The sequence below is a fragment of the Typopeltis vanoorti genome, chromosome 2 (assembly GCF_054136105.1).
Source record: "Typopeltis vanoorti isolate ZY-2024b chromosome 2, IOZ_Tvanoo_1.0, whole genome shotgun sequence".
Taxonomy (NCBI): Eukaryota; Metazoa; Arthropoda; class Arachnida; order Uropygi; family Thelyphonidae; genus Typopeltis; species Typopeltis vanoorti.
In genome coordinates, this window is record NC_143550.1 from 57,081,411 (window position 1) to 57,107,020 (window position 25,610).

The 25,610-nt window shown below is 37.0% G+C and overlaps 1 protein-coding gene across 4 annotated transcripts in view; it reads right to left on the bottom strand.

Moving 5' to 3' along the window:
- Positions 1-25,610, bottom strand: part of LOC150109060 (uncharacterized) — a 339,899-nt gene that overhangs the window by 33,142 nt on the left and 281,147 nt on the right. For all 4 annotated transcript variants that reach the window (XM_090405164.1, XM_090405171.1, XM_090405179.1 and 1 more), the window contains exon 14: positions 22,001-23,905. In XM_090405164.1, coding sequence (XP_090261290.1) covers positions 22,001-23,905 — 1,905 coding nt within the window. The remainder of the gene's footprint in view (positions 1-22,000; positions 23,906-25,610) is intronic.

A 25,610-nucleotide genomic window follows, 5' to 3' on the forward strand; every position in this document is an offset into this window, starting at 1 on the left:
CCAAAATATAGAATGATGGTACAACATGACAAAATTTCATGCCGGCTGGGGCGTCGCCCGGTTAAACAAGGCCCCCGTTGTTTTCGTCAGGTAACCAGGGCGAACAGCGAAAAGTCAGCTACTGGCACAAATATGAAAATAAACCCCAACTCAACATCACCAGAGTTAAAGATCGGTACTATCAATGTAAGAAGCCTGAATGGCAAAGAAATGGAGCTAACTGAGGAATTAGATAAGTACCAGATCGACATAATAGGGGTGACTGAAACAAAAAAGACCAAAACCGGTGAGACCTTTCTGAGCAATAAATACAAAATGTTATATTCAGGCAATGACAATCAAGGAAAAGAAGGAGTAGCCATAGTATTTAACACAAAATACGAGGCTAATCTTCTTGAATGGCAGGCAGTCTCAAGTAGAGTAATGTGGGCAAATACGAGAATGGGAAACTGGACAATGAGACTTATTTGTGCCTATGGTCCCACAGAAGGTTCTACTAAGGTAGAAGTGGAGGAATTTTTTGAGGCTTTAGAAAAAGCAACTCACACAATGAAAAATTGGTCCTTGTTGGGGATCTAAATAGCAGAGTAGGAAATGATTGTGAAACATACAAAAATATTTTGGGAAAATTTGGAGAAAAGAGCAAAGCTAATAATAATGACAAATATCTGTTGGATTTCTGCTCAGGACATGGACTGGTTATTACTAACACCATGTTCCAACATAAAAATGTGCACAAATTCACATGGAGAGAAGAGGCTAGGAATAAGAAAAGTCTCATTGACTATGTTATTGTTGATAGTGATGTTTTCTCCCTGGTGCAGGACACCAGAGTGTACAGAGGATTTGAAATTGGAAGTGATCACTATTTAGTCTTGAGCAGGATAAAATTGATTTTCATATTGAAAAGAATAGCATGTAAGAAAGTGTTCAAGCGAATAAAAGTTGAGCAGCTCTCAGATGTGAACTGTAGACTAAAATACACAAAGATTATTGAAGAAAAAATGAAAGAGTTTGAGAACAGGAACCAAACTTTAGAGATTCAGTGGCAAACTCTGAAGAAAACATTGATTGATTCAGCCAGAGAGGCATGTGGTGAGGTTGTCTGTAAGGATAAAAAAAATCAGAACTCCCTGGTGGACACAGGAAGTTAAAAAGGCAGTGAAGGAAAAGAAGAAAGCATACCAAAAGTTCCTGTCAAATAAGTCAGCTTGTGCTCTTAGAGAATATAGAGACAAATGCAAGAATGCTAAACACTGTGTAAAACTAGCTAAACAAAAGTCATGGGAGGACTTTGGCAAGAATATAGAAAATAAACATCAAGACAGTGGCAAAATATTCTGGAGGTTGTTGAAGAAGCTTAAGAATGGAGGAAAGAGTGCTGTAAAAGGAATTAGAGATGATAAAGGTGACATGAAAACGGGAGAAAAAGACATCCTCGAAGTATGGAGTAATTACTTTGAAAAACTGCTAAATGAAACAAGCAGTGATGACAGCACAGTGGTAAAAAACACTGACCAGGCATGCAGTCAGGAATACATATCCATACTTGAAGTAGAAAAAGCCATCAAAGGCTTGAAATGTGGAAAGGCAGCAGGAGTAGATGATATTCGAACAGAAATGCTGAAGTATGGTGGTATAAAAGTCTTACAGTGGCTGCACTGCATAATTCAGAAAGCCTGGACAGAGGGACGAATTCCCGATGATTGGAGTAGAGCTCTCATAGTACCCATATATAAAAAGGGAAATAAAACTGAATGTGAGAATTACAGAGGTATTTCCCTACTGAGTGTTCCTGGCAAGATCTATGCAAGTATACTTGAGAAACGGTTGAGAAGAATTGTGGAAGAAAAGCTTGGTGAAGAACAAGCTGGATTCAGGCCAAATAGAGGCTGTCAGGATCAGATCTTCACTTTGCGACAAATAGTCGAGAAAGAATGGGAATATAAAGATCTGTATTTAAGTTTTGTCGATCTGGAAAAGGCATACGACAAGGTGCCACAAGAGAAGCTAATCAATACACTACAGTTATATGGTGTCAATGGGGCATTATATGAAGCAATACTTAGTCTTTATTTGAGTTGTAAGTCAGCAGTTAGAATTGAAGGAAGTACAGGAAGATGGTTTAATGTTAAATCTGGTGTGAGACAAGGATGTACATTATCCCCTCTGTTATTCATTATCTATATGGATCACATTATGAAGGAAAGTGGTATTAAACATGATATCAAAATTGGAGATGTTAATGTCAGCTCTTTGCTTTATGCGGATGATGTTATACTTCTAAATAAATCTGCTACAAGTCTGCAAGATTCTCTGACTAAATTGAATAGCTGTTGTAATAGATATGGTATAAAGGTCAGCAATAAAAAGACAAAGACAATGAAAATAGGCAGAATCATTGAAAATGTCAACTGTGTTGTGAATGGAGAACCTGTGGAACATGTAAAACATTTCAGCTATTTAGGCACGATTTTTACTGAAGATGGTAAATTAAATATAGAAATAGACAACAGAATCAGCAAAGCTGGTATGGTGGGAAGTCAATTGAATAAATTCATATGGAATAAGAGAGAAATTAGTTGGAACACTAAATTAGCTGTATACAAGACAGTGTTCAAACCAGTTTTAACTTATGGATCTGAGAGCTGGGTCAGAAGTAAAACACTTGACCAAAGACTAGAGACCTCAGATATGAGAGTCCTGAGAAAGATTATAGGCGTGAACAGATGGCATCAATGGCAATATCATATTAAAAACGAGGATATTAGGAAAGAACCTGACATTGTCAGCATCCAGGAATGCATTAGCAGAGCTAATCTCAGGTGGTATGGTCACTTAAACAGAATGGGCGAGGAAAGATTAGCAAAACAAGTGTTCTCTGCCAGGTTGGCAGCAAAACGACCCAGAGAAAGACCAAGATATAGGTGGATTGATACAGTACAAAGTGCTTTAGACGATAGAAATATAAGATCTGATAATGTTGGAGTCTTGACAAGTAACAGACTGATTTGGAGGAAAATTGTAGATAGGAAATTAATAATGATGTAATTTTTTTCATGTAGTACTATCATATCCTGTACACCCCCTTGAGGGTACATGGCAGGAATTTGATGATGATGATGATGGAATGGCATATATACTTTGGCTCTAATCATGCCAAAGTGCATAACTTTACACTTACTAACATTAAACTGGCAGCCATTTTCGTTTGCCCAGATTTCCAGTCTATTCAAATCATTTTATAATTGCTGAATATCAGTAGCATCCCTGATTGCCCTGCCTATCTTCGCATTATCAGTAAACAATTGCAAATCTGATGATAGACCCTGCTTGATGTCATTAATGTATAGACTGAACAATAATGGCCCAAGGACTGAGCCCTGAGGTACACCAGTGGTGCACTTCAGGGCTCAGTTTCCTTAAATCTGGCAGATTCACACCCACTGTATACCACTTTTTGATATCTGTCTGTCAACCATCCCCTGATCCAAGTCAATAGATTATGTTCCAATCCAATATTCTCCAGTTTATGCAACAGCCTATCGTGTGGTATCCTATCAAATGCCTTAGAAAAATCCACAACATTATCATAGTGTATCCATTCCCTTTATCCAACTCGGCTGTAACATTGTTATAAAATATGAGCAAATTGCTAAAACATGACCTTCCTTTAGTAAACCCATGCTGCTCCCTGCAGAGTATAGAATGCTTGTCTACCCATTTCTGTATGTGAGTTCTTACCAACTTCTCTAAAATCTTCACTACCACACCAGAGATACTAATAGGTCAGTAGTTAGACACATCAGTTTTTGCACAACCCTTGTGCAATGGAACTATTATACATTCCTTCCATTCCTGTGGTATCATTCCTGAGCTGAGACTCAAGTTACACAAATGTGTGAAAGCCTAGCCAATTCAGCTGAACATTCCTTTAACAAACGGGCAGATATTCCATCTATCCCTATTGACAAATTCTTATCCAGGTTATGCAAGAGCTCTTCAACCTCATTTTCATGAACCTCTAACTCTTCATCCAACGTAGCAGTAGCACCACGCCTGGTTGATATATCTTAGCAAAGTGAGCACTCATTAACTGAACAATCTCCTTAGCTTCGACACTCGTGTACGATCTGCATTCAATAAAGTTATTCTTCCAAGTTCATTCTTTCTTTTGCTTGTGACTTAATGATAAAATTCTTTTGGATTGACTTTAGCTTGCATGGCAATTTCTTTTCATACTACGTTTTAGCTTTTCTCACAATACTCGTTACTTTTGTGGCCAGAGCTTTATATATTTCATAACTCCTCTCACTCTTATTCTCACGATATTCTTTCCACATCATCATCTTCTTGTGGATTTCTAGCTTAATAAGGCTGCACATCCATTTCACTCCCAATCTATTTATTCTTCGAACACTAGGGATACATTCAGATACCGCCTCATTCAAGCACTTTTTCAAAGATTTCCATGCATTGCTGACATATTTTCCATTCAGTAACTGATACCAAGGGACCAAAGATAGTTTTCTTCTAAGTTGATCATAATTTTCAGCTTTGTAATTCAGCATGTAGCCTGATTTAATCAAAGCTTCAATACAAGTAGATACTTCCCAAGAAAGAACAGCATGATCACTGTCACCAATTGGTGGTAAAATAGCCATATTCTTGACAGAGATCCCTTCTGATGCTATGAGCAAATCCAACTCTTTGACATCGAGACACTCTTTTATCTTTTTAATGTAGACAAGCATTAAAAAAAAATACAATCTTATTTAGAACATCATGTTGGAGGCTTAATGGATTGTATACAGCACTCAGAAAGGATTAAAAACAGAATTTAATTCTTCCTATATTTCGTCTCAGTCAATGAGACATCTTCAGGGATTACAAAAAAAAAACTAATGTAACATAAAAACAAATAACAAACAATACTAAGCCCAACCATGTGGGTGATACTCAAGTCCTATCTAGGTGGAGTGCCCTCTAAGGGCGGTTGTAGGTGGCCTGAAATGTAAAGTGGGACCTCTGGTGATAAGCGTTTCCCAAATCTTAGGAAGCTTAATGCAACCATATTTGTTAAGATTTGGTTGATTACAGAGAGCTGCTGCTGATTCTAAGAATAGTCTTTCTCTTTTGAATTTGCTGTGGTGGAGCATGGTGGTTTCTTTCCATGAGATCCTGTGGGTTGTATCCAAGACATGGTCAGCCAGGCCTGACTGACCATAGTCATGCTTGCAGATGTATGACTTATGTTCCTCCAGGCAGATAATAGCTGATCTGCCTGTCTGTCCAAAGTATGCCAGTTTACAGGAACAGGGTACTTTATAGACTCCAGGCACTGAGAGAGGAGGGAGCTGATCTTTTGTAGAACTGATAAGGGTAGCAAGTTTGCGGTGGGGCTTAAATGCTGTGTGTAGGTTGTACATTTTAAAATCTTGGCTATTTTTTCAGATGTGCCACTGATGTAGGGTATGGTGATGGCATTTCTAAACTCTTTTTGAAGAGAAGACCGGGGAATGGGGGAGGACTTGATTATTTTTTTAATGCTGTGATCGCTGTAGCCATTGGAGAGGAAAGTGTTGTGTATGTGGTCAAGCTCGGTTGTAAGGGCGGTTCCACTGGAACAAAGATGTGGGCTCTCTCTTGGTCAGAGTTTTTATAATGCCATATTGCTGAGCAGGGTGGTGGTGGGAGCATTTGTGGATATATCTGCCTGTGTGCATGGGTTTTCTATATATATATATATATATATATATATATAAATAGTGTCACCCACATGGTTGGGCTTAGTATTGTTTGTGTTTGTTATTTGTTTTTATGTTATATTAGTTTTTTTGTAATCCCTGAAGATGTCTCATTGACTGAGACGAAATATAGGAAGAATTAAATTCTGTTTTTAATCCTTTCTGAGTACTGTATACAATCCATTAAGCCTCCAACATGATGTCCTCACAGCACTTAAGCCTCTACACACTTATTTAGAACATTACACAATCTTATTTATAATGTTACACAATATGGTTTTGATTTTAATAGTTTCTTCAGGGTCTGGGTTATTAGGCAAAAACTGAAAAAATATGAGATACTAGATGCATTAAATATATATATATATATATATACAGGGTGATCAAAATTAAAGCATCCCTGTTTAAGGCCTTGTGGAGCACCATCCAGTGATCCACAAAAATCCAGTGATCCAAATGCTGAGATTTAATCAATTTTGAAGGAATATTTGTGCGTCATGCAAAATAAACGGAATTTACACATCATGCAACTCGGCAGGTGCTAGGAGAGTTTAAAAAGATGACACAGGATTTTTCCTTTCATTCTGGTTTTTATTACTGTCCACAGTAATACTTGTAATAAATGTGCTTTGCTTGTGATTCATGAAGCTGTACTACCTAAACAACTGCAATGCTGTTGCTGTACTCTGCGAATTTTGTTATCTGAACAAATGTCAATGATGTCCGCCATCTCCATATGTCCTGTGATGAATGATTAGTTGTTTTCAAGAAATGGGATTGCTGGGAGTTACACCTGCCAGGATCACAAACCAATCAGTTCACAACAAATGAATGAAGTTGCTACTGCCATTGTGGAACATGCCATGAATAATAGTGTTGGTTCCTGCAGTGCATGTGCTGTATCAAGACACATGGATGTGCCTTACACAATTGTCTGGAGAAATATTACAGAAGATTCTGCATTTCTACCCATTTAAGATAACCCTGACAGGAGTTGAGCCTACAGGACTTTGAAAGTCAACTGACATTTGCTTTAACATTACTTGCTCGACTGGAGTTGGATGCTGCATGGCTACAGATGATTTTGTGGGGAGATGTGACTCACTTTTACCTGAATGGAGCTGTGAATACTCACAAATGCCAGGTATGGGATATGCAAAACCTTCATACAATCCACCCAACAAATTCCTCTGCATTCACCTAGTTATTGTCTGGTGCAGATTTACAGCTCAGTTTATCATTGGACCATTCTTCTTTGAGGACATTTGCCAGTCGAGTCCTGTGACCGGCTCAGTTACTGCCAAGAGATATTGCGATATGATAAACAATTTTATTGTGTCACAGCTACAGCAATGGCTGTGCATGGATTCAGTCATTTTCATGCAGGATGGAGCCCCTCCACACATCGATCAGTCTGTACAGGAGGTTCTTTGAGAACATTTCATGGAAGCCAGAGTGATCAGCCATGCATTTCCCACTGCATAGTCACCTCATTCACACGTTCTGATCCTGTGACTTATGGCTCTGGGGATTTCTCAAAGACAGGATTTACCAGGATCATCTTCATAATTTGCATTGCTGAAAGACAGCATAATGTAACATGTGCACACCATCAGTCCTGACCAGCTGCATTCTGCCATTGAACCCTCTGGGCAAAGAATGCAGTTTGTGACATACCGGGAAGGGCAGTACATTGAACAGTACAGCCCATGAAGGCATAACAGAAGTGAATAAAAATGTGTTATTTATGCTTGTGTCACTTTCGCCTTCTTACACACACAGAAAAATTGCTACACCCAGATTTGGTATATCATACAGTGCTCTTCTGGTGGTTAATTTTGAAATTACTTTTCTTTTTTTTTCCTCTGCAGATTTTGCTTCCACATGACACACAACATATTCTTGCAAAGTTTTGCAGTATTTGGATCACTAGATAGTGCTCCACAAAGCCTTAAACAGGGATACTTTAATTTTTATCACCCTGTATATCATCTAGTCCTCAGTTACAAAGAAAATGCAAAGCAAAAGATATGATATACATTTCAAAACAATGTGACAAGAATCAAGGAACAATTTTATTTGGTCTATGATCAAGCAACTCAACACGGATGAAATAGATTATGAGTAGCATGTTAAACTTATTAAAATTATGCCATACATGTTAGATGCCTGTCTAGTATTTTCAGATACTGATTGTCAAATCATTCTTCTTACCTAATGACTTATATACAGTATAAGTGAATTAGTAACAAGAATGATGAGTATTGTGACAATTAATATCTGAGATGTGTAGGTATATAAGTCCATTAGTTAACAGTTAATGTCTATAAGCAGTTTATAAGCATCTGGCATATGTTGTTGTTCATAAGTTTAACATACTGTCCATAATCTATTTCATCTATGTAAGTTACTTGATTAAATTTCCAAATAAAATTAAGTGTCATCCCCTGATTCTTGCTGAACTGCATTGTTTTGGAATGCATATAATCTCTGTTGCTTTACTGAATTTTCTTATGAAACTCAGGACTAGATATTTGAAGCATAGTGAATGAGTAGCAGTTTGATAGAGGCATAGGTGAGATTTGAACCATGAACTGTAAATGAGTTCAAGGAGAGATATGAGAGGTATTTAGTGAATAATGGTTTAGTGTAGACATCTTGCAATAATTATATGCAATCTATCAATCATATGCTTTATGCAGAGGATTTAGGTGTTGGGGTTATTCATTATATTGCTTTACAGTATAAGTAGTTTCTGACTTTATAAGTTAATTTGTTCCTAGCATGTGTTCGTTAAGTAGGAATTTATTTCCCATATACATAATGTTAAAGAACAGGGGTTATGTTACATTCACAACAATGAAATTTGGCCATAGCCATGTAAGGTTAACAAAACAATAATCCAACATCTATAGTATATTTCATTCATCACTTTGTTTGCTGATTATATTCATGTTTCATTTTCAGCCATTCAATGTATGTATTTAAATTCATATAATTGAGCTCCATTCTCCACACTTTTCTCATATTGTGCATGACAAGTTCAACTCCAAATATCTTCTCATTCTTACTTTCTGAAATTGCACTACCAGGTATGCCTTTTAACTACCTTTAATATAATTTGAATTTTATATTAAACACAAAGTTGCCTTTGGTTGGAAAGCAGGGTAGCTCCATCACTCAATAAGTGCTGATGTTTGCATACTGAAAACAAAGCTTTTCAAAATCAAGCAAATTATAAATCATGTTTCCAAGACAGTCTTCTTTTTTCATTATAAATTTCACGATAGCATGCATAAGCATTTCTAAATCTGCAGCAACCTTTCTAATGCACTCAAATTCGAATCTTGTGATTCAAAAATATCAGTTACTTTTTTGTGTTGAGAAACTTCAAGTCCCTTGTGAGTGAAGGAACAAACAGGAGTTTCAGCTGTTAAATCTTCTTCCTCAACTTCTTCACATTTTGGCATTTCAGAGATTTCATTTGTCAGCTCTCTCTCTATTGTGTGCTTGAAGCAGATCAGTGATGCCAGCTGTAGAAACCTCGAGCTGCAACTGGTTAGCAATATTAGCAGCAACTTCTTTTATTTTGTACAACCTCTGCTGGTTCTTCAAAACATAGTACTCTGTCCTCAATAAGCTGAGAACAGCAATGTGTGGTTTGAAATGCCATATTTATGTTAGCATTTATAGCTATGTTTATGTTACATTTATGTTGTATTTATGTTATATTTATAGCAATTAACGTTCATATTTTTGATTTTGTTGATACCTGACAAAAAAAGCTCATAAACCTTGGAACCTGTAAAGCAGGAACTGCCTGTATAAGAAATTGCAGAAAAACAAATAATTTAATGAAGATTTCATGAGATTTCTAACATGCAACTTCAGAGTAAAAATTACAACTGTGGTAACAGAGACAGCACTCAGAATTGTTGCAAAAACAATTCAAATTATAACTGAAAAGAGATAATGTTCTATTAAGGAGTCAGTCCTCTAAAAGCCAAATAAAAATGTATGTTAATTCAGAGATGTCAAGCTAAATGTAGGGCTTAGAATGAATATCTCTCAGATCTTAGGAAAATTGCAGCCATGTTTTATTGAGGTCAGGTAAGTATTTCAGGAGTCATGTTGATTCTAAAAGTCTCTCAGAGCTATAGTGATTTCTGTGTAGTACAGCTATCCAGACTTGCAAATGTAATTTTTATGTTCTTCTATTAATATCTACCTTGAAGAACATAAATATAGTTTTTATGTTCTTTAAGGTAGATGATATTAATAGATCTACTTTTCTGCCTAAAGTAGGCTAAACTGCAGACACAAGGTATCACATATGCTCCAAGATGTGAAATAGGATGATGTTGTTCCTTCAGAGAAAACGGATGAAGGTTACTAGCTGGATGTGTAGTTTCATCATCATCAAATTCCTGATATGTACCCCCAGGGAATGTATAGTTTTGAAAGAAGCCCAAACATTCTATTTATGAAGAACTTCAGCTACCTTTTTTTCAGAGTTACCCCAGATACATCATCATCAAATTGCTGACATGCACCCTCAAGGGATGTACAGGATATGATAGTACTACATGAAAAATTAACATCATTACTAACTTCCTATCTACAATTTTCCTCCAAATCAGTCTGTTACATGTCAAGACTCCAAGATTATCAGATATTATATTTCTATTGTCTAAGGCACTTTGTACCGTATCAATCCACCTATATCTTGGTCTTCCTCTGGGTCGTTTTGCTGCCAACCTGGCAGAGAACACTTGTTTTGCTAATCTTCCCTCGCCCATTCTGTTTAAGTGACCATACCACCTGAGATTAGCTCTGCTAACGCATTCCTGAATGCTGACAACGTCAAATTCTTTCCTAATATCCTCGTTTTTAATATGATATTGCCATCTGTTCATGCCTTTAATCTTCCTCAGAACTCTCATATCTGCGGTATCAGGTCTTTGGTCAAGTGTTTTACTTCTGACCCAGCTCTCAGATCCATAAGTTAAAACTGGTTTGAACACTGTCTTGTATACAGCTAATTTAGTGTTCCGACTAATTTCTCTCTTATTCCATATGAATTTATTCAGTTGACTTCCTACCATACCAGGTTTGTTGATTATGTTGTCTATTTCCATATTTAATTTACCATCTTCACTAAAAATCGTGCCTAAGTAGCCGAAATGTTTTACTTGTTCCACAGGTTCTCTGTTCACAACACAGTTGACATTTTCAACGATTCTACCTATTTTCATTGTCTTTGTCTTTTTAATGCTGACCTTCATACCATATCTATTACAACAATTATTCAATTTAGTCAGGGAATCTTGCAAACTTGTAGCAGATTTATTTAGTAGTATAACATCGTCTGCATAAAGCAAAGAGCTGACATTAACATCTCCAGTTCTGATATGTTTAATACCACTTTCCTTCAAATTCATTATCCATATAGATAATGAATAACAGAGGGGATAATGTACATCCTTGTCTCACACCAGATTTAACATTAAACCATCTTCCTCTACTTCTTTCAATTCTAACTGCTGATTTACAACTCAAATAAAGACTAAGTATTGCTTGATATAATGCCCCATTGACACCATATAACTGTAGTATTTTGAATAGCTTCTCTCTTGGCACCTTGTCATATTTCCAGATTGACAAAACTTAAATACAGATCTTTGTTATATTCCCATGCTTTCTTGACTATTTGTCGCAAAGTGAAGATCTGATCCTGACAGTCTCTATTTGGCCTGAATCCAGCTTCTTCTTCACCAAGCTTCTCTTCCACAATCCTTCTCAACCGTATCTCAAGTATACTTGCATAAATCTTGCCAGGAACACTCAGTAGGGAAATACCTCTGCAATTCTCACATTGTTTTATTTCCCTTCTTATATATGGGTACTATTAGAGCTCTACTCCAATCACCAGGAATTCGTCCCCCTGTGCAGGCCTTCTGAACTATGCAGTGCAGCCACTGGAAGACTTTTATACCACCATACTTCAGCATTTCTGGTTGAATATCATCTACTCCTGCTGCCTTTCCACATTTCAAGCCTTTGATGGCTTTTTCTACTTCAAGTATGGATATGATTTCCCTGTATGCCTTTTGAGTGTTTTTCACCACTGTGCTATCATTGCTTGTTTCATTTAGCAATTTTTCAAAGTAATTACTCCATACTTCAAGGATATCTTTGTCTCCCGTTTTCATGTCACCTTTATCATCTCTAACTCCTTTTACAGCACTCTTTCTTCCATTTCTAAGCTTCTTCAACAACCTCCAGAATATCTTACCACCTTCTTGATATTTATTTTCTATGTTCTTGCCAAAGTCCTCCCAAGACTTTTGTTTAGCTAGTTTTATATAGTGTTTAGCTTTCTTACATTTGTCTCTATATTCTCTAAGAGCACAAGCTGATTTATTTGCCAGGAACTTTTGATATGCTTTCTTCTTTTCCTTCACTGCCTCTTTAATTTCCTGTGTCTACCATGGAGTTCTGATTTTTCTATCCTTGCAGACAACCTTACCACATGCCTCTCTGGCTCAATCAATCAGGGTTTTCTTCAAGGCTTGCCCTGAATCTCCAAGGTTTGGTTCTTGTTCTCAAACTCTTTCATTTTTTCTTCAATAATTTTTTTGTATTTTAGTGTACAGATCACACCTGAGAGCTGCTCAACTTTTTTTGCTTTAAAACTTTCTTACAATTTATTCTTTTTCAATATGAAATTCAATTTTATCCTGTTCAAGACTAAATAGTGATCACTTCCAATTTCAAATCCTCTGTACACTCTGGTGTCCTGCACAAGGGAGAAAACATCACTATCAACAATAACATGGTCAATGAGACTTTTCTTATTCCTTGCCTCTTCTCTCCATGTGAATTTGTGCACATTTTTATGTTGGAACATGGATTTCTGCTCAGGACATGGACTAGTAATAACTAGTTCATGTCCTGAGCAGAAATCCAACAGGTATTTGTCATTAATATTAGCTCTGCTCTTTTCTCCAAATTTTCCCAAAATATTTTTGTATGTCTGACAATCATTTCCTACTCTGCTATTTAGATCCCCAACGATACAGGAGATTGAAATAGCTTTGTTGAAATATCTTGTGTCATATGTGGGAGACATGCTGCTCCCCCCCGAAGTGTGTGTGTGGGGAAGGGAAGAAGCAGCATGTTGTCTATTTTATAGGGGTTGTAGTCATTGGCAAAAACAGTATTGTAAAGATACCTGAGCTCCCTCTCTCTGTGTGTTTTGAGGATTCTATACTGTTGAGATGGATTGGGGTGCAACTGCTTATGTACACACTTTCCAGTGTAGACAGGTTTCCCATAAACAGAAGAGGATTATTGAACCATTTGATAGTAATGCAACTAGTGTATAGATAGGAAGGAAAGACAGTTGCTTGTTTCTTTTTCTATAGAAATACATTTTTAGATGTTGGCCATTTAAATGTGCTAAAAATGTATCTAATGCATATAAGGTCAAAAGATCGAATCTAAAAAAAAAAAAAAAAATACTATGTTAAATTATCCTGGATATATGGGTTCCCGAAAAAAGCTCCAATAACCCTCGCCCCTCGTTGTCCTACAGTTGACACTACACAGGATAATAAACAGCAAAATTACTTTTTCCTATCATGGAAAACTCTTCCTTTATTAAGCTCTCTACCAGCCATGGTGGATGAAATAGTGAGACCAAATTGTCCTTTTTATCCATGTTATTTAACGGGTGTTACAGAATTGTATCCAGATTTTGCTGAACGTCTATAGACGCCATGGGCGGTTGGGGTGTTAATCATTCTAGGCACTTAACCTTAATAAACAGAAATCACTGCCCATATTAACCCCTCACCACAACATATTTGCATTATTCTAATTCCCAATAGTTCTTTATTGGGAATAAAGAACTCCTGTTTTGGATGACACGAGCATTTTGAGAAAATGAATTCTATCCTTTCTGACATGTTGGGGAAGGGGGTCATATGCTTCCAGGACAATCTGCTAGTCTACTCGTCTAACTTAAAGGAACACAGGGAAATCTTGTTGGGAGTTCTGGATAGATTGAGCAGAGCCCGCCTTTCTCTGAAATGCTCAAAGCGTCACTTCTTCCTAAGGGAGGTGGAGTACCTAGGACACATGGTGAGTGAGGCTAGAATAGTTCCTACCAAGACCAATGTAACTGCTATATTGAAGGCCAAAAACCCCACCACTGTGAGGCAAGTTCGAAGATACTTAGGTATGGTTAACTTCTACCGAAAGTTCTTTCCTGAGTGTTCTAAATTGATGGAGCCCATAGTGAGACTGACAAAGAAAGGGGTGAAATTCACATGGGGGGGGGGGAACAACAGTGTGCCTTCCAATCCCTAAACTTGGCTTTGACTAAATCACCTGTTCTCACTTATCCAAAGCTTGGACAAACCTTTTTCCTCTCGGCTGATGCCTCCAATGACACAATTGCCTCAGTAGTAGAACAAAAGGAAGGGGAGGATTTTAGACCCATTGCTTTCATAAGCAGGAAACTCTTTCCTCCTCCGAAAGGAACTACTCCGTAATAGAAAAGGAAGCACTAGACATTGTCTATGCCCTTAGGAAGTTCGGGTACATGTTGTTGGGGGTAACAGATCATCTTGCGATCAGACCACAAGCCTCTGTCGTTCATCTCATCCATGAAAGATAAAAATCAAAGGATTATACATTGGCCTCTGGAAATACAGGAGTTTAATATAGAAGTGAATTATATCCCCGGGAAAGCCAATGTAGTAGCAGACTACCTGTTGAGATCCCTGGACTCTGAACCAGAGGAGAGTACCAATATAGAAGGAGAAATTATCAACTCCATACATAGAGCCGACGAGAACAAAAATACATCCCCCAACTTCAAACCTGGGAGAAAACCATTATAATGAAGGCACAGAAAATAGATCCGATGTGTGTGTGTGTGTGGGGGGGGGGGTGTATCAGAAGGTATTGAAGGGTGAGAAACTCTAGAACAAGCATTCGTTCTATAACACCTTGTACATAGATAAGGATGGTCTTTTGTTGTCAAAACAAGACATTACTGGGAGATGGAAAGACAAAATCCTGATTCAGAAAGTCACGATTCCTTGGGTGCTCCACACGTTTCATGACTCGAATCTAGAGGGTCACCATGGGTTCAATAGAATGTGGAAGAGAGTAAGGGACAGGTATGTATGTATGGAAAGACATGTGAGAGGATGTTGAATCATATGTATCCTCCTGCCACTTATGTCAGAAAAAGTAAAACATCGTAGGAAAGGCCCCTCTCCAGCCTTTCCCAATCCCCATGTGTCCCTTTCAGGCTGTGGCCATGGATATTATAGGCCCACTTCCCACCACCTCAAATTTTAAATACATGCTAGTGATAATAGACATGTTCTCGAGATTTCCAGAAGCCACAGCCATAAAAGATCAAACAGCAAGAACTGTGGCAGGCAAACTGTTTAAACTCATTATTTCCAGATATGGAACGCCCCAAACTCTCCTCTCAGACCAAGGCTCTAACTTTACGGCTGAAGTCATGCTACAGTTCTGTAAGTTATTAAAGATAAAAAAATTGTTCACCAGTCCCTATCATCCCCAGGGAAATGGAATGTGCTAGAAGATGAATAGAACATTGAAACATACTCCCTCCAAGCTGGCAGATAGTCATATATCAAACTGGGATGCCTATTTGTGGCATACCCTTTTTTCCCTGTAGAACTGCACTTCATGCTACCATTAAGGAGGCCCCTGCTGTCATACTTTATGGGTTTGAGCTTCTATTTCCAAATGATTATAGAAGTTCACGAGTCAGTACTGGGTTCCCTGATATCGATGACTATCTAAACAATATAATCCAGGAGAATAAGATGGCACATGAAATGGTAGCTGAATCAAGTAACACCTGTTCACAACGAGCAAGAACATATGCTAATAAGCTGAGAAAATATAAGGACCTGAAACCTTGTCCTCCTGGAACACAACTCCAACAATAAGAGAGGAGGGAAATTAGGAAGGTGTGCTGCTGGACCACGAGATCCTGGAAAAATTATCTCCGACGACCTTCAAAATAAAAGAAGCGACAAGTCGAGGAAAGACATTAATTGTGCACTCAGACAGGTTAAAGTTATACAAAAGCAGGTCAGACAGATTAGTAGGTCTAGGTGACTCGTTGGAAAGCGTGTGGGGAAGAGGAGGGAATTCTCGCATAGTGAATAATTACCGGAAAAATAATGACGGGTTGAAGTCTATGACCTACAGGCGGAGGAGAGGTAATAGCCAAGAGGGAGAAGGACATCCTACCCCGGATGACCAATTCCCCTGCTATAACAGATATAGAGGTCACTCTGGCACAGATTAAAAAGCTAAGCGAACCCTAAATAGTGAGAAAGGAAAAGGATGCGTGACCAGTGATAGAACTGGTGAAATGGCCCAGACGAAGTGGACGAGTCCTGTCCAGAAATTGTGAGGATTAACATGAAAAAAATTTTTTTAGAAAGATTTTAAATGAAAGGGGAAACCTTTGTAAAAATCTTGAATGAAGAGATTTTGTTGTGAAATATCTCATTGAGGATTTTACAAGCATCAAAACACTGAGAGAAATATTTATATATAAGTAGAGATGTTAATTGCTTGAAAAAATTTATTAAATAAATGCTTTTAATATTGGACTGTTCTATGTAAGATATTACCTGTTCTTGAAAATTTAATAATGGAAGAAAAATTGATGAGAATTATGTTAGTATGTAAAAGTGAGTTCAAAGTTCGCAAACGAGACATTCGGATTAGTAACATGCCCCACGGCAGTCACTTACGCACAGAGTGTTGTGCGCAGGAGTTTCCCGGGAGACGCGAGGAGAAGGACTGGAACCGCGTGCAAAGGAGTAGTGCCGAGTGGAAAGATATGACGCTGTAGGAGCGTTGCTCAAGGTACGATATAAAAGGCTTGACGTGGGCTAGCTTGCTCTCTCTCTCTCTCTCTCTCTCTCTCTCGTAGATTCTTACTCTCAGTGCTCTTCATTTGGTTGCTTCTCTCTCAACTTTGGCGCAGGTCACTCGAGGGGCCCAGCTCGAATTATTTCCTGAGATGAATATGTGAGAGCGGTCAACAGAATGATGTCTAGATGCGGTTATGCAGCCGAGTCAAGTGTGGGCATTTTGTCAGTAAAGCGGGAAAAATCAACGCAAGCTGACCGTCATGCTAGACCATGTGGACCAACTTAAGCAGAGCTGTTCTCGTCTACATCGGAGAGAAATATTCATGATTGTGAGTTCCGGGCTGGTCTATCAGAAAGACAACTGTGAGGAAGAAGAAGGAATGAGCTGTGGAAAGAATTGTAAGGATCGAGAGATAGACCGACAAAGTCCGAAGGTCCAGGTAACGTACAAATCTTTTAGTTTCCCTTGTGTGTATAAAAGGACTTTGTGTGTGTAATAATGTGCAAAATTATTCATTAGTGGGACCTATATACGATATGAAACAGGACTTCAGGGCTTAGCCTGATACCAGACTGTTTTATCTCTGAGAGTGAATTCTGATATAGTGTGGTGATAATTTGTATATAGTATGTTATAGTTTAGTAATGCTTGAAGTTTGATAAGTTAAACATTGAGAGAAATTGTAGATCCGATTGTTAGAAATCTGTGAATTGATTCATAATTAATATTGTCTCGTGGTAGAATTCAACTTACTAGGAATACTGGAGTATTGTATAGTTGAGTCTGTTAACTTAGGAGAAAGATTTACTTTAGTCATATGCCAAGTCTTGTAAATTTGTATTGTGATAGTTTGATGAATAAACCCTTTTTCTTTTACCTAACAAACTGCCTGATGTATGAATCCAATGTACCACTCATCAAAAATAGAACATGAGTGGAACTAATTAATTGGGGAAGACTACAACTGCAATGAGAGTTTAAAATAAGGGATTTGGCTAACTTGGAAACTGTTATTATATAAATTGTATAACTGCATGTCACTCTGAGAGTTCACTCCTTGATTAAGAAGCTTTTCTGATTAAGGGTTCTGGATGGTGCAGCATTAACAAACAAATTTTCCAGAACCCAACGAGGAGACAGCTCCAGATTCTCAATAAAGGAATTGGCTCTATCCAGGGGCAGTTGCTTTGTTTATCGAATTTGCACACGTGAACAATCTAAGTGACGACAGAATTGATAGGTAGTTTGAGTATCGATAGGGCATATAAAGGGGAACCAGAGAGTAATGTCCCCTACCTAAATAATGCCATTTTAAATCATAATAAATTAAGGAAACAACATTTATAACAGTTGTCCTATGGTACTAATGTTAAAGGAGACCAAGGTTGGCTAAGTGCACGGCAATATCATGCTTCACGTACATCTCCAAATGAATGCCTTTAGGTCTATGTTCCACTTAATAAGAACTGAACATCTTTAGTTTCTTAGAGTGATGGGATAGCAGATTGCCCATTTAGCCAGTGCCAAGAGAGTTCCAACTTCTGATTAATAGAACTGACATGAGATACAATGGGATGATGGTTTAATGACTGACTTTTAACTCTTTTCTTGGGGACGAGTTGAACATAGGTTTATCATATTGTAAGGTAAATGAATAAGCATGAAAGACCAGTCGTTGCGATAGTAATCCTGCTCAATATGAGAGGAACTGCAGGTTCGAACACTTGGTACATGTGTTTGGTCGAGTGACCAGTGGTGCGAAGCTACCATCTGTGGAATTATGACTGAACACCTCTAAGTCAGAATTCCATCTAGCCACTGCAATGATACCATTTGTGTCTCGTGCATTGAAAGGCAGCACTAATCAGTGTTTTCATACTGTTATGGTGTAATTGCTCTAGCAACGAAGCCACTAGAATGGAGGCATCAAGGCAGCCATTGAGACATTGAGAGCTTCCTACACCGCACCATTCATGTGTGACGTGCGGGCACAAAATCGTCCGAAGACAACCTGGGTACAGGTCTGGGTGCCATGATGGTCTTACAGCTGTAAGACCATTAACAGCTGAATGGAATGATGGTGTTCTGGTTTTGAGCCACTTGAAATATGCTGAATTCTTTTTCTGGACTATCTTATCATATATTCTATTATTTCACTTATTCTGTTGGAGCAGGTTTGGGTTAGAAAACCAAAAAGGGTGGTCAGCGCAAGGAAATGAAGAAGTTGAAATTAAGGAGGCCCTCCCATCCAGCGTCACTGTAGCGCCAACAGATGTGACTGATAAGTTGGATAAGGGAAGTTCTATGGCAAAGAAAGTCTGGAAGAAATTACAGTCTAAGTTATCAAGAGGAGAGATGACACCTATAGTGTACTGTTTATACTGAAGAACATAATGGTTTACGTTCTTCAGTAATGGTATTCTTAAAGGAGCACATTAAAAAAAAGTTCTGGTCTGCTTTTACCACTGTTGTTGACATCTCTATAAGAAATGAGAAACATTTAAACTTTTTCAACTTAGGATGAGTTAGTTAGCCTGCCTCATATACAAGTGGCAGCATTTTCTCTTCTGGACACTTATGTCTTCCCTTGTCCCAACACATCAGAGAACATATACACATAAAGATATATAAAAAGTCCAAGTTACCCAGCAATAACAAGTCATTAGACCTAACACATAAAAGAAAGATGTGTTTGGAATATCTCTATATATTGTATGCAAGAAAAAATTCTGTCAACTGGAAAAATAACCTTACTTTGAATTTAGTTATGCATGCTTAGAAAGACAAAGTATGATTATATTCTATGGTGATCATTAGTTATTTAGGAGATAGTTTTCTTAGTGCTTATTAATTGTACCATGATGTTGTATGACTAACATTCATAATACAATTAATAAGCACTAAGAAAACTATCTCATAACATGAGGTTTTCAAACATAATAGCTTATTTATATCTAATCACTGCATGCATTCACACTGTGATGTGTCATGTGCTTGTCTGTTGTGAAATGTGGCAGCATGAAAGACACTGCAGTGTGAACACATTCGAGGAAATCTCACTGTGGCACCAAATGGTGAGCAAAACACATGCCTTCTAGGATGTCAGGAACATTTATAACAGCATTTCTTAACTTTTTGAGACTGCAGAATCCTACATAAAAATGTTTATTTTTCATGGAACCCTTATGAAAATTTTCATAAAAAATTATTAGAAAGGAAATTGTGACAATAAACAAGAAAACTATTCTAATCAAGAAAGACATACAATAGATAATATTATAAATAATATAGTAACATAACTGTTCTAGAAATAAGTTGATTTAACAAAATCAATCACTCATTAAATGCACAAATCTTAATGAGCTTGCATCAAATGACAAATTATCAACATTTGATGTAATGTTTGTGAGGGAGTTAAAGTAGGCATCAAATTTTATTTATTTTGATATTAGTATTTTCTGAGATAACATTTTCAGATAGTATTTTCTCCATTTACTGAAGTTCTCGTTTTCCCATAAACCACATGTAATCTAAGTTATAATCTAAGTTATAATGTCTGCATACCTTAGGGAACTGTTACAAGTTTTCAGAGAACCTTAGAGTTCTGCAGAACACAGTTTAAGAAATACTGATCATACAACTAATAAGCACAGCAAAGTATACAGATAGGATTAATCCTTCCATTATAGCTTAAATTAAGTTTATATCAAGTTATCAGGCTAGATGCTGTTTTAGATTATGCCAAAGCAACTAAAGCTGTGAAGGAGGTCCATTTTAGAAATTATGGACTTTACAACCATGTTATAAATAACTATTTTACTTTTCCGACCACTCGACCAACCAGGCTGGCCGAGTGGTTAGCGTATCCACTCTCCAGCCAAAAGGTTGCAGGTTTGAATCCTGCCATAGGCATGGATGTTTGTGATAGTCTGTGAAAATGCTAGTGGTGGTGGTGGGCGGTAGATAGTGTTGGTGCAGATGTTGGTGGAGTGATGGAGATGGAGAGTTGTAGAGTGGGTGCCCCCCTCGATGAGTCTTTGGACTCCCTGGAGGTGTAATAATAATAATAAGGTCATCATCTGGAGTATACACAAATATACAAGGACAAGCTGAGTTACATTTCACACAGCATGCTAAAGAAACAATGATTCGATCAACAGTTATTCCACTGGCATGACTTCCAGTCAAAATATAATATATATATTAAAAAAAATTAAATAAAAAATACAAATAAAATTAAAAAATTAGTTATAAACTACATCAAAGCTATATTCTATTTAAGATAACATCAGAGAAACATTCTTTCATATAGATAGTTTTCTTACAGTAACAATGATTCCTAATTTAACACGACAATTATTATACTAGATTTAAGATTCTGGATTATCTACAGTCCTGTTTATAGTTAACTCTTAGGGAGAAAGGTTCTTTGGGTAGAATATGTACCTTCCATATGCTTGGGATTTTTAGAGCATCATTATTGTTAAGATTAGGGTGGTTGATAAGAATTTCACAGGCTTCCTTAAATTTACGTTCATACCATGTTTTGGTGTGATGTAAACAGCTGTGCTTTTCCAGTCAATTCTATGTAAAGTGTTCAGAGCATGATCAGAAAGGCCAGCTTCACCATAGTTATTATATTTAATGTGTTGTTTATGTTCCTTTTGTCTGATAGGAATTGTGTCCAGTTTCCTCTACATATGGTAGATTACAGCTGCAATAAATACAGTATACTCCAGGGTAGGCCAGCAGAGGGAGTGGGTCTTTGGATGAGTTGAGTAAGCTTTTTAATTTTGAAGGAGGTTTAAAGGTGGCTTTAAGGTTGTATTTCTGTAGTATTTTGTTTATTTTATCTGATGTCCCTTTAATGTATGGAATGGTTATAGTTTTATTGTAGTCTAGTTTATCTTTGTTTTTTAGTGAGGTCTTGTAGAGAATTTTGTTGAGTGTTTTGGCTGTAACCATTTTTTAGGAGAGTATTACCACTAAAAGGAAAGTATTAACACTAAAAGAAAGAACTGTGAAGGAGGGTATACTGTGTCTGAGACTCTTTCTCTTGTTACCTGAACATTACAAAAGGATGAGTTTTAGGAAGGAAAAATTTCCACATCTGTCTGAAATTGGTTAACTTACCTTTAGCCGTAAGTCATACACATTCGTCTCATACTAAAACAGGAACAAAATCCAGATTTTTCCAATCACACATTATTACCAAGTGAATTACAGAGCACTTGCTGTGACAGACCACTGAGACTAATACATTAAGGAAAAGATAACATTAAACATGAACTAATGAATAAAATACATACCCTCAGTGGTAGCTTTATTGAGCAATCTTTCTGCTTCCACTGTTTCTTTAGTTTTCTCTACCCATTCATATTCATAGCTGCTACTAGACTCACTATCATTGCTATTGGAAGAGGAACTAGTCCGAATGATTTTTTGCTTTTCACATTCAGATATATCATTCTTGTCTGTTGCACATTTTGAGTTCCTGCAATCTTTTCTAGGGTCCATTTGCTTTGTTTTACATATGTTATTAATACTATCATAAGAGTACTGTTCATCAGTTATAGGTTCTTTTTTCCACTGGTTAAAGTTTTGCTCTTGATGATCAGTAGCTAAAGCATCACTATCGTGAACAAATACATCATTTTTATATTTATTCTCTTTATAGTAATGTCCATTTTCTTCCTTAGATTTATAGCACTTATCTTTTATCCTTTTTTTTAATTTGCTGTCTCTCTTTTCTTCCCTTTCAGAGTCTTCTCTTTTGCGTTTCTTAAGCACTGGATTATTGCAGTTCTTACCATGCTCAAGATGTTTGGAGTCCCACTTCTGACCAATGCTCTGATAAACATTACTGAACTCCTTTTTGGATGTGACCTCTGTTTCTGTTTTGAGCTCTCTGTGTCCACCACCTTTGGGATTTTTGTCACTTTTAAGAAAGGAATTTTTGTTTGAATCTCCTTTACTGACTGCAACAAAGGGCAGGTCTCTGTTTTCCTTAGATGGCTTTTTGTGCTCTGTATTGAGAATTTTCCGCTGTTCATTTGAATCTAAAACAGACCGTGCATCACTTTTGGTACAAATATCTTGTGTTTCACATTTATTTAAAGATTTGTCATTTATTTTTCCAATTCCAGTTAATTCACTTTGAGATGTTTTTTCTTGAGAACAATCTGATACATGCCCACCACTTACATCATTTTGTTCAGTTTTTTCTGACACATCCTTATTACCATTCTGAGTGGTATGTGAAGCAAGATCAGGTTTCCTTATGACAGCTGTAGTGCATGAAACACCACTACCTTTATCCTGTTCCACTTCTTTAAGGTAGTTAAGCTCAACATTGCCATGCCTATCCTCAGTGGCACTGTGTGTAACAGTCCACCCTGCATAAATGCGTTCTTTTATTCTTCCATTTGTATCTTGATCTGTCACAGTCCAGTCAGTAGTTGAATTCACACTATTTGTACTGGATCCTGAAGCAATGGACGGAGAATGAGAATTGCTATCTGTTACATGCCATGGAAAGGTTGCCTTTAATTTGTGTGAAGAAGAAATTAAGTTATCAGTACGTGTAGGGCAAGGTAATGATGAGGGGATTCGAGTCCAAGTATGATCAAAAGGTTTGGTTCCTAACTTTTCAGCGGGTTTATTCAAAATCACCGATTTATTTTGTGGTTCATTTTTAATATTAATATCTTTGCTTTTAAAATCTTTTGCACTACTTTTTGAATGCTTTTTGGTTTCCACTATTGAATTTGTATTTTCTAATGAATGATTTCCCAAGTTCTTTGGAGACTGTTCCTTAGGCACATAAATTTTCTTTTTAAGTACAAGTTTTTCACATACTTCATCAGAAGATTCTGAAGAATCACCAGTGTAAGGTACTAAGCCATTTGAACTTCCAATAATATTATTTGAGGATGGTTTTGCTGATACTGTTTCAGACTTTCCATCCTGAAAATGAGGTCTGTTCAGAGTATTACTGCCACACAGTGGGCGACGTAAGTCAAACATAATTCTTTCTCTGTTTTGTGAGAGAGATAACGGTGGTTTTCTCAGTAAAGTACTACTATGTGTTCCATTAGGGAGACTGGTAGTGGAAGAGATAGAGGTTAACCTTATAATTCCAGGCATTGGAGAAGATTTTAGACTATGGCACTGACGAGAAACTGGTGTACTAGGTTTTTCATAGGAATGTTGTCCTAAGGGGAAGAAAAAAAAAGTTAAAGTAACAAAACACAAAAAATTATAAGTTGATCACATATTTGAGTATTGTGGGTAGGCGAAGGTTAAGATAATGATAATAAATACATAAAAAAATAAGATAAACATTTATTTATGAGGTTAAATAATCTAGTTAGATCAATTCAATCTTATTCGTATCAATAAAATGTAAAAGTAGATTGAACAATTATTAACTTACTCTCATAATGACCAATATATGGAAAGAAAGAATTAAGCTATTCTGATATGATATGGATAAGCAGATGACACAGCTAGAATGAAATTCTCTATAACTTTTATGTATAATTATACACAAAGGGTCATGAATGACTTTAAGAGGAAAAATCTCCTGGCCACAATTGCACTTAAAGATAGTTTGGTATACTCGTAGAAAAAAATATTAAAATCTACTTAGCAGCTTCTGTAAATTCTTACCTATGCCTCATTTCAATATTTTTTCAAATCATTCTTCATTTCCTATTTCTAGTATTTTTACCTTAATTTCACTCAGGTACATACCACTTTTAGTTAACACAGATTCATAAATTAATGAAACACAATTAATACAGCTTTATCCAAAAACAAGAAAAATTTACAGATCTGAATTTCATTTTAATTTTTCCATGGTGTATACATATACACTGGGTGGCCAGTTTATGGGACAAAACTTCTCTTTAGCCTTCAGAACAGGCTTACATCATATGGAAGCACAGACTTCGCAACATGTTGAAAGCATAACATAGGAATGCTCACCTACACAGACTGTTATACATTGGTGTCCAAAACCTAAAGACAAACACTATTTCTGAAGATTACAGAAATACTGTAAATTTGACAAATCAGCTTGTGGCAATTTGTATAACTGGCGATTTTGACTAGAAAGCAGGCATATTCAAATATGTGCAAAGGGGTCACGTGGTACTCAACAGAATAAAGGGCAAAAGGCTGCGTTAAAATAATTGTATTTGAAGGAAGTTTTTTTGTGAAGGAATAAGGTTGCAATTTCATAGGAATGTTCACCTGTGTAGGTTGAGCATTCCTATGAAACTTAGATGTCTTGTGATGTCTCAAAGACATCAACGAGATGATTTGACACAGGTAAGAATTATTGGAAAGCTTGAAGAAGGCTGCAGAATTACTGATATTGCCAGAGAATTTGGAATCTCATGTAGCATTGTTTCCAGGATCTGGGCAGCATTTCAAACCAACAGAATGTGTTCCAGACATTTGTGAAGAGGTCATCCTCACTGTACTACAGAGCATGAAGATAGATTTTTGGTTATAACAACAAAAATGTAATTGATGCACCACGGTAGTCAAATTGCAAGTAGGCTCCATTCAAGCACATGTATGCAGATATCAAGACAAACTGTGGCAAGACATCTGTGACAAGTAGGCCTATGCACACAAAGGCATGTAGTTTGCATCACTTTATCTACAGCTCATCATTGAGCACGTTTTCAGTGGTGCTATATCCATCAAAATTGGATATACCACCACAATCAAACAATATTGCAATGAAGTTCTTCAATATCATGTTCGAGTGGTAAAGAATTCATTTTTATGGATGAAAATGCCACACCACATCAAACACAAGCAGTGGATATACTTCAGGATATCAAGAATAATAATCAAATCGGGTGACCAGCACACTCTTCAGATCTCAACCCATAGTTTGGGATG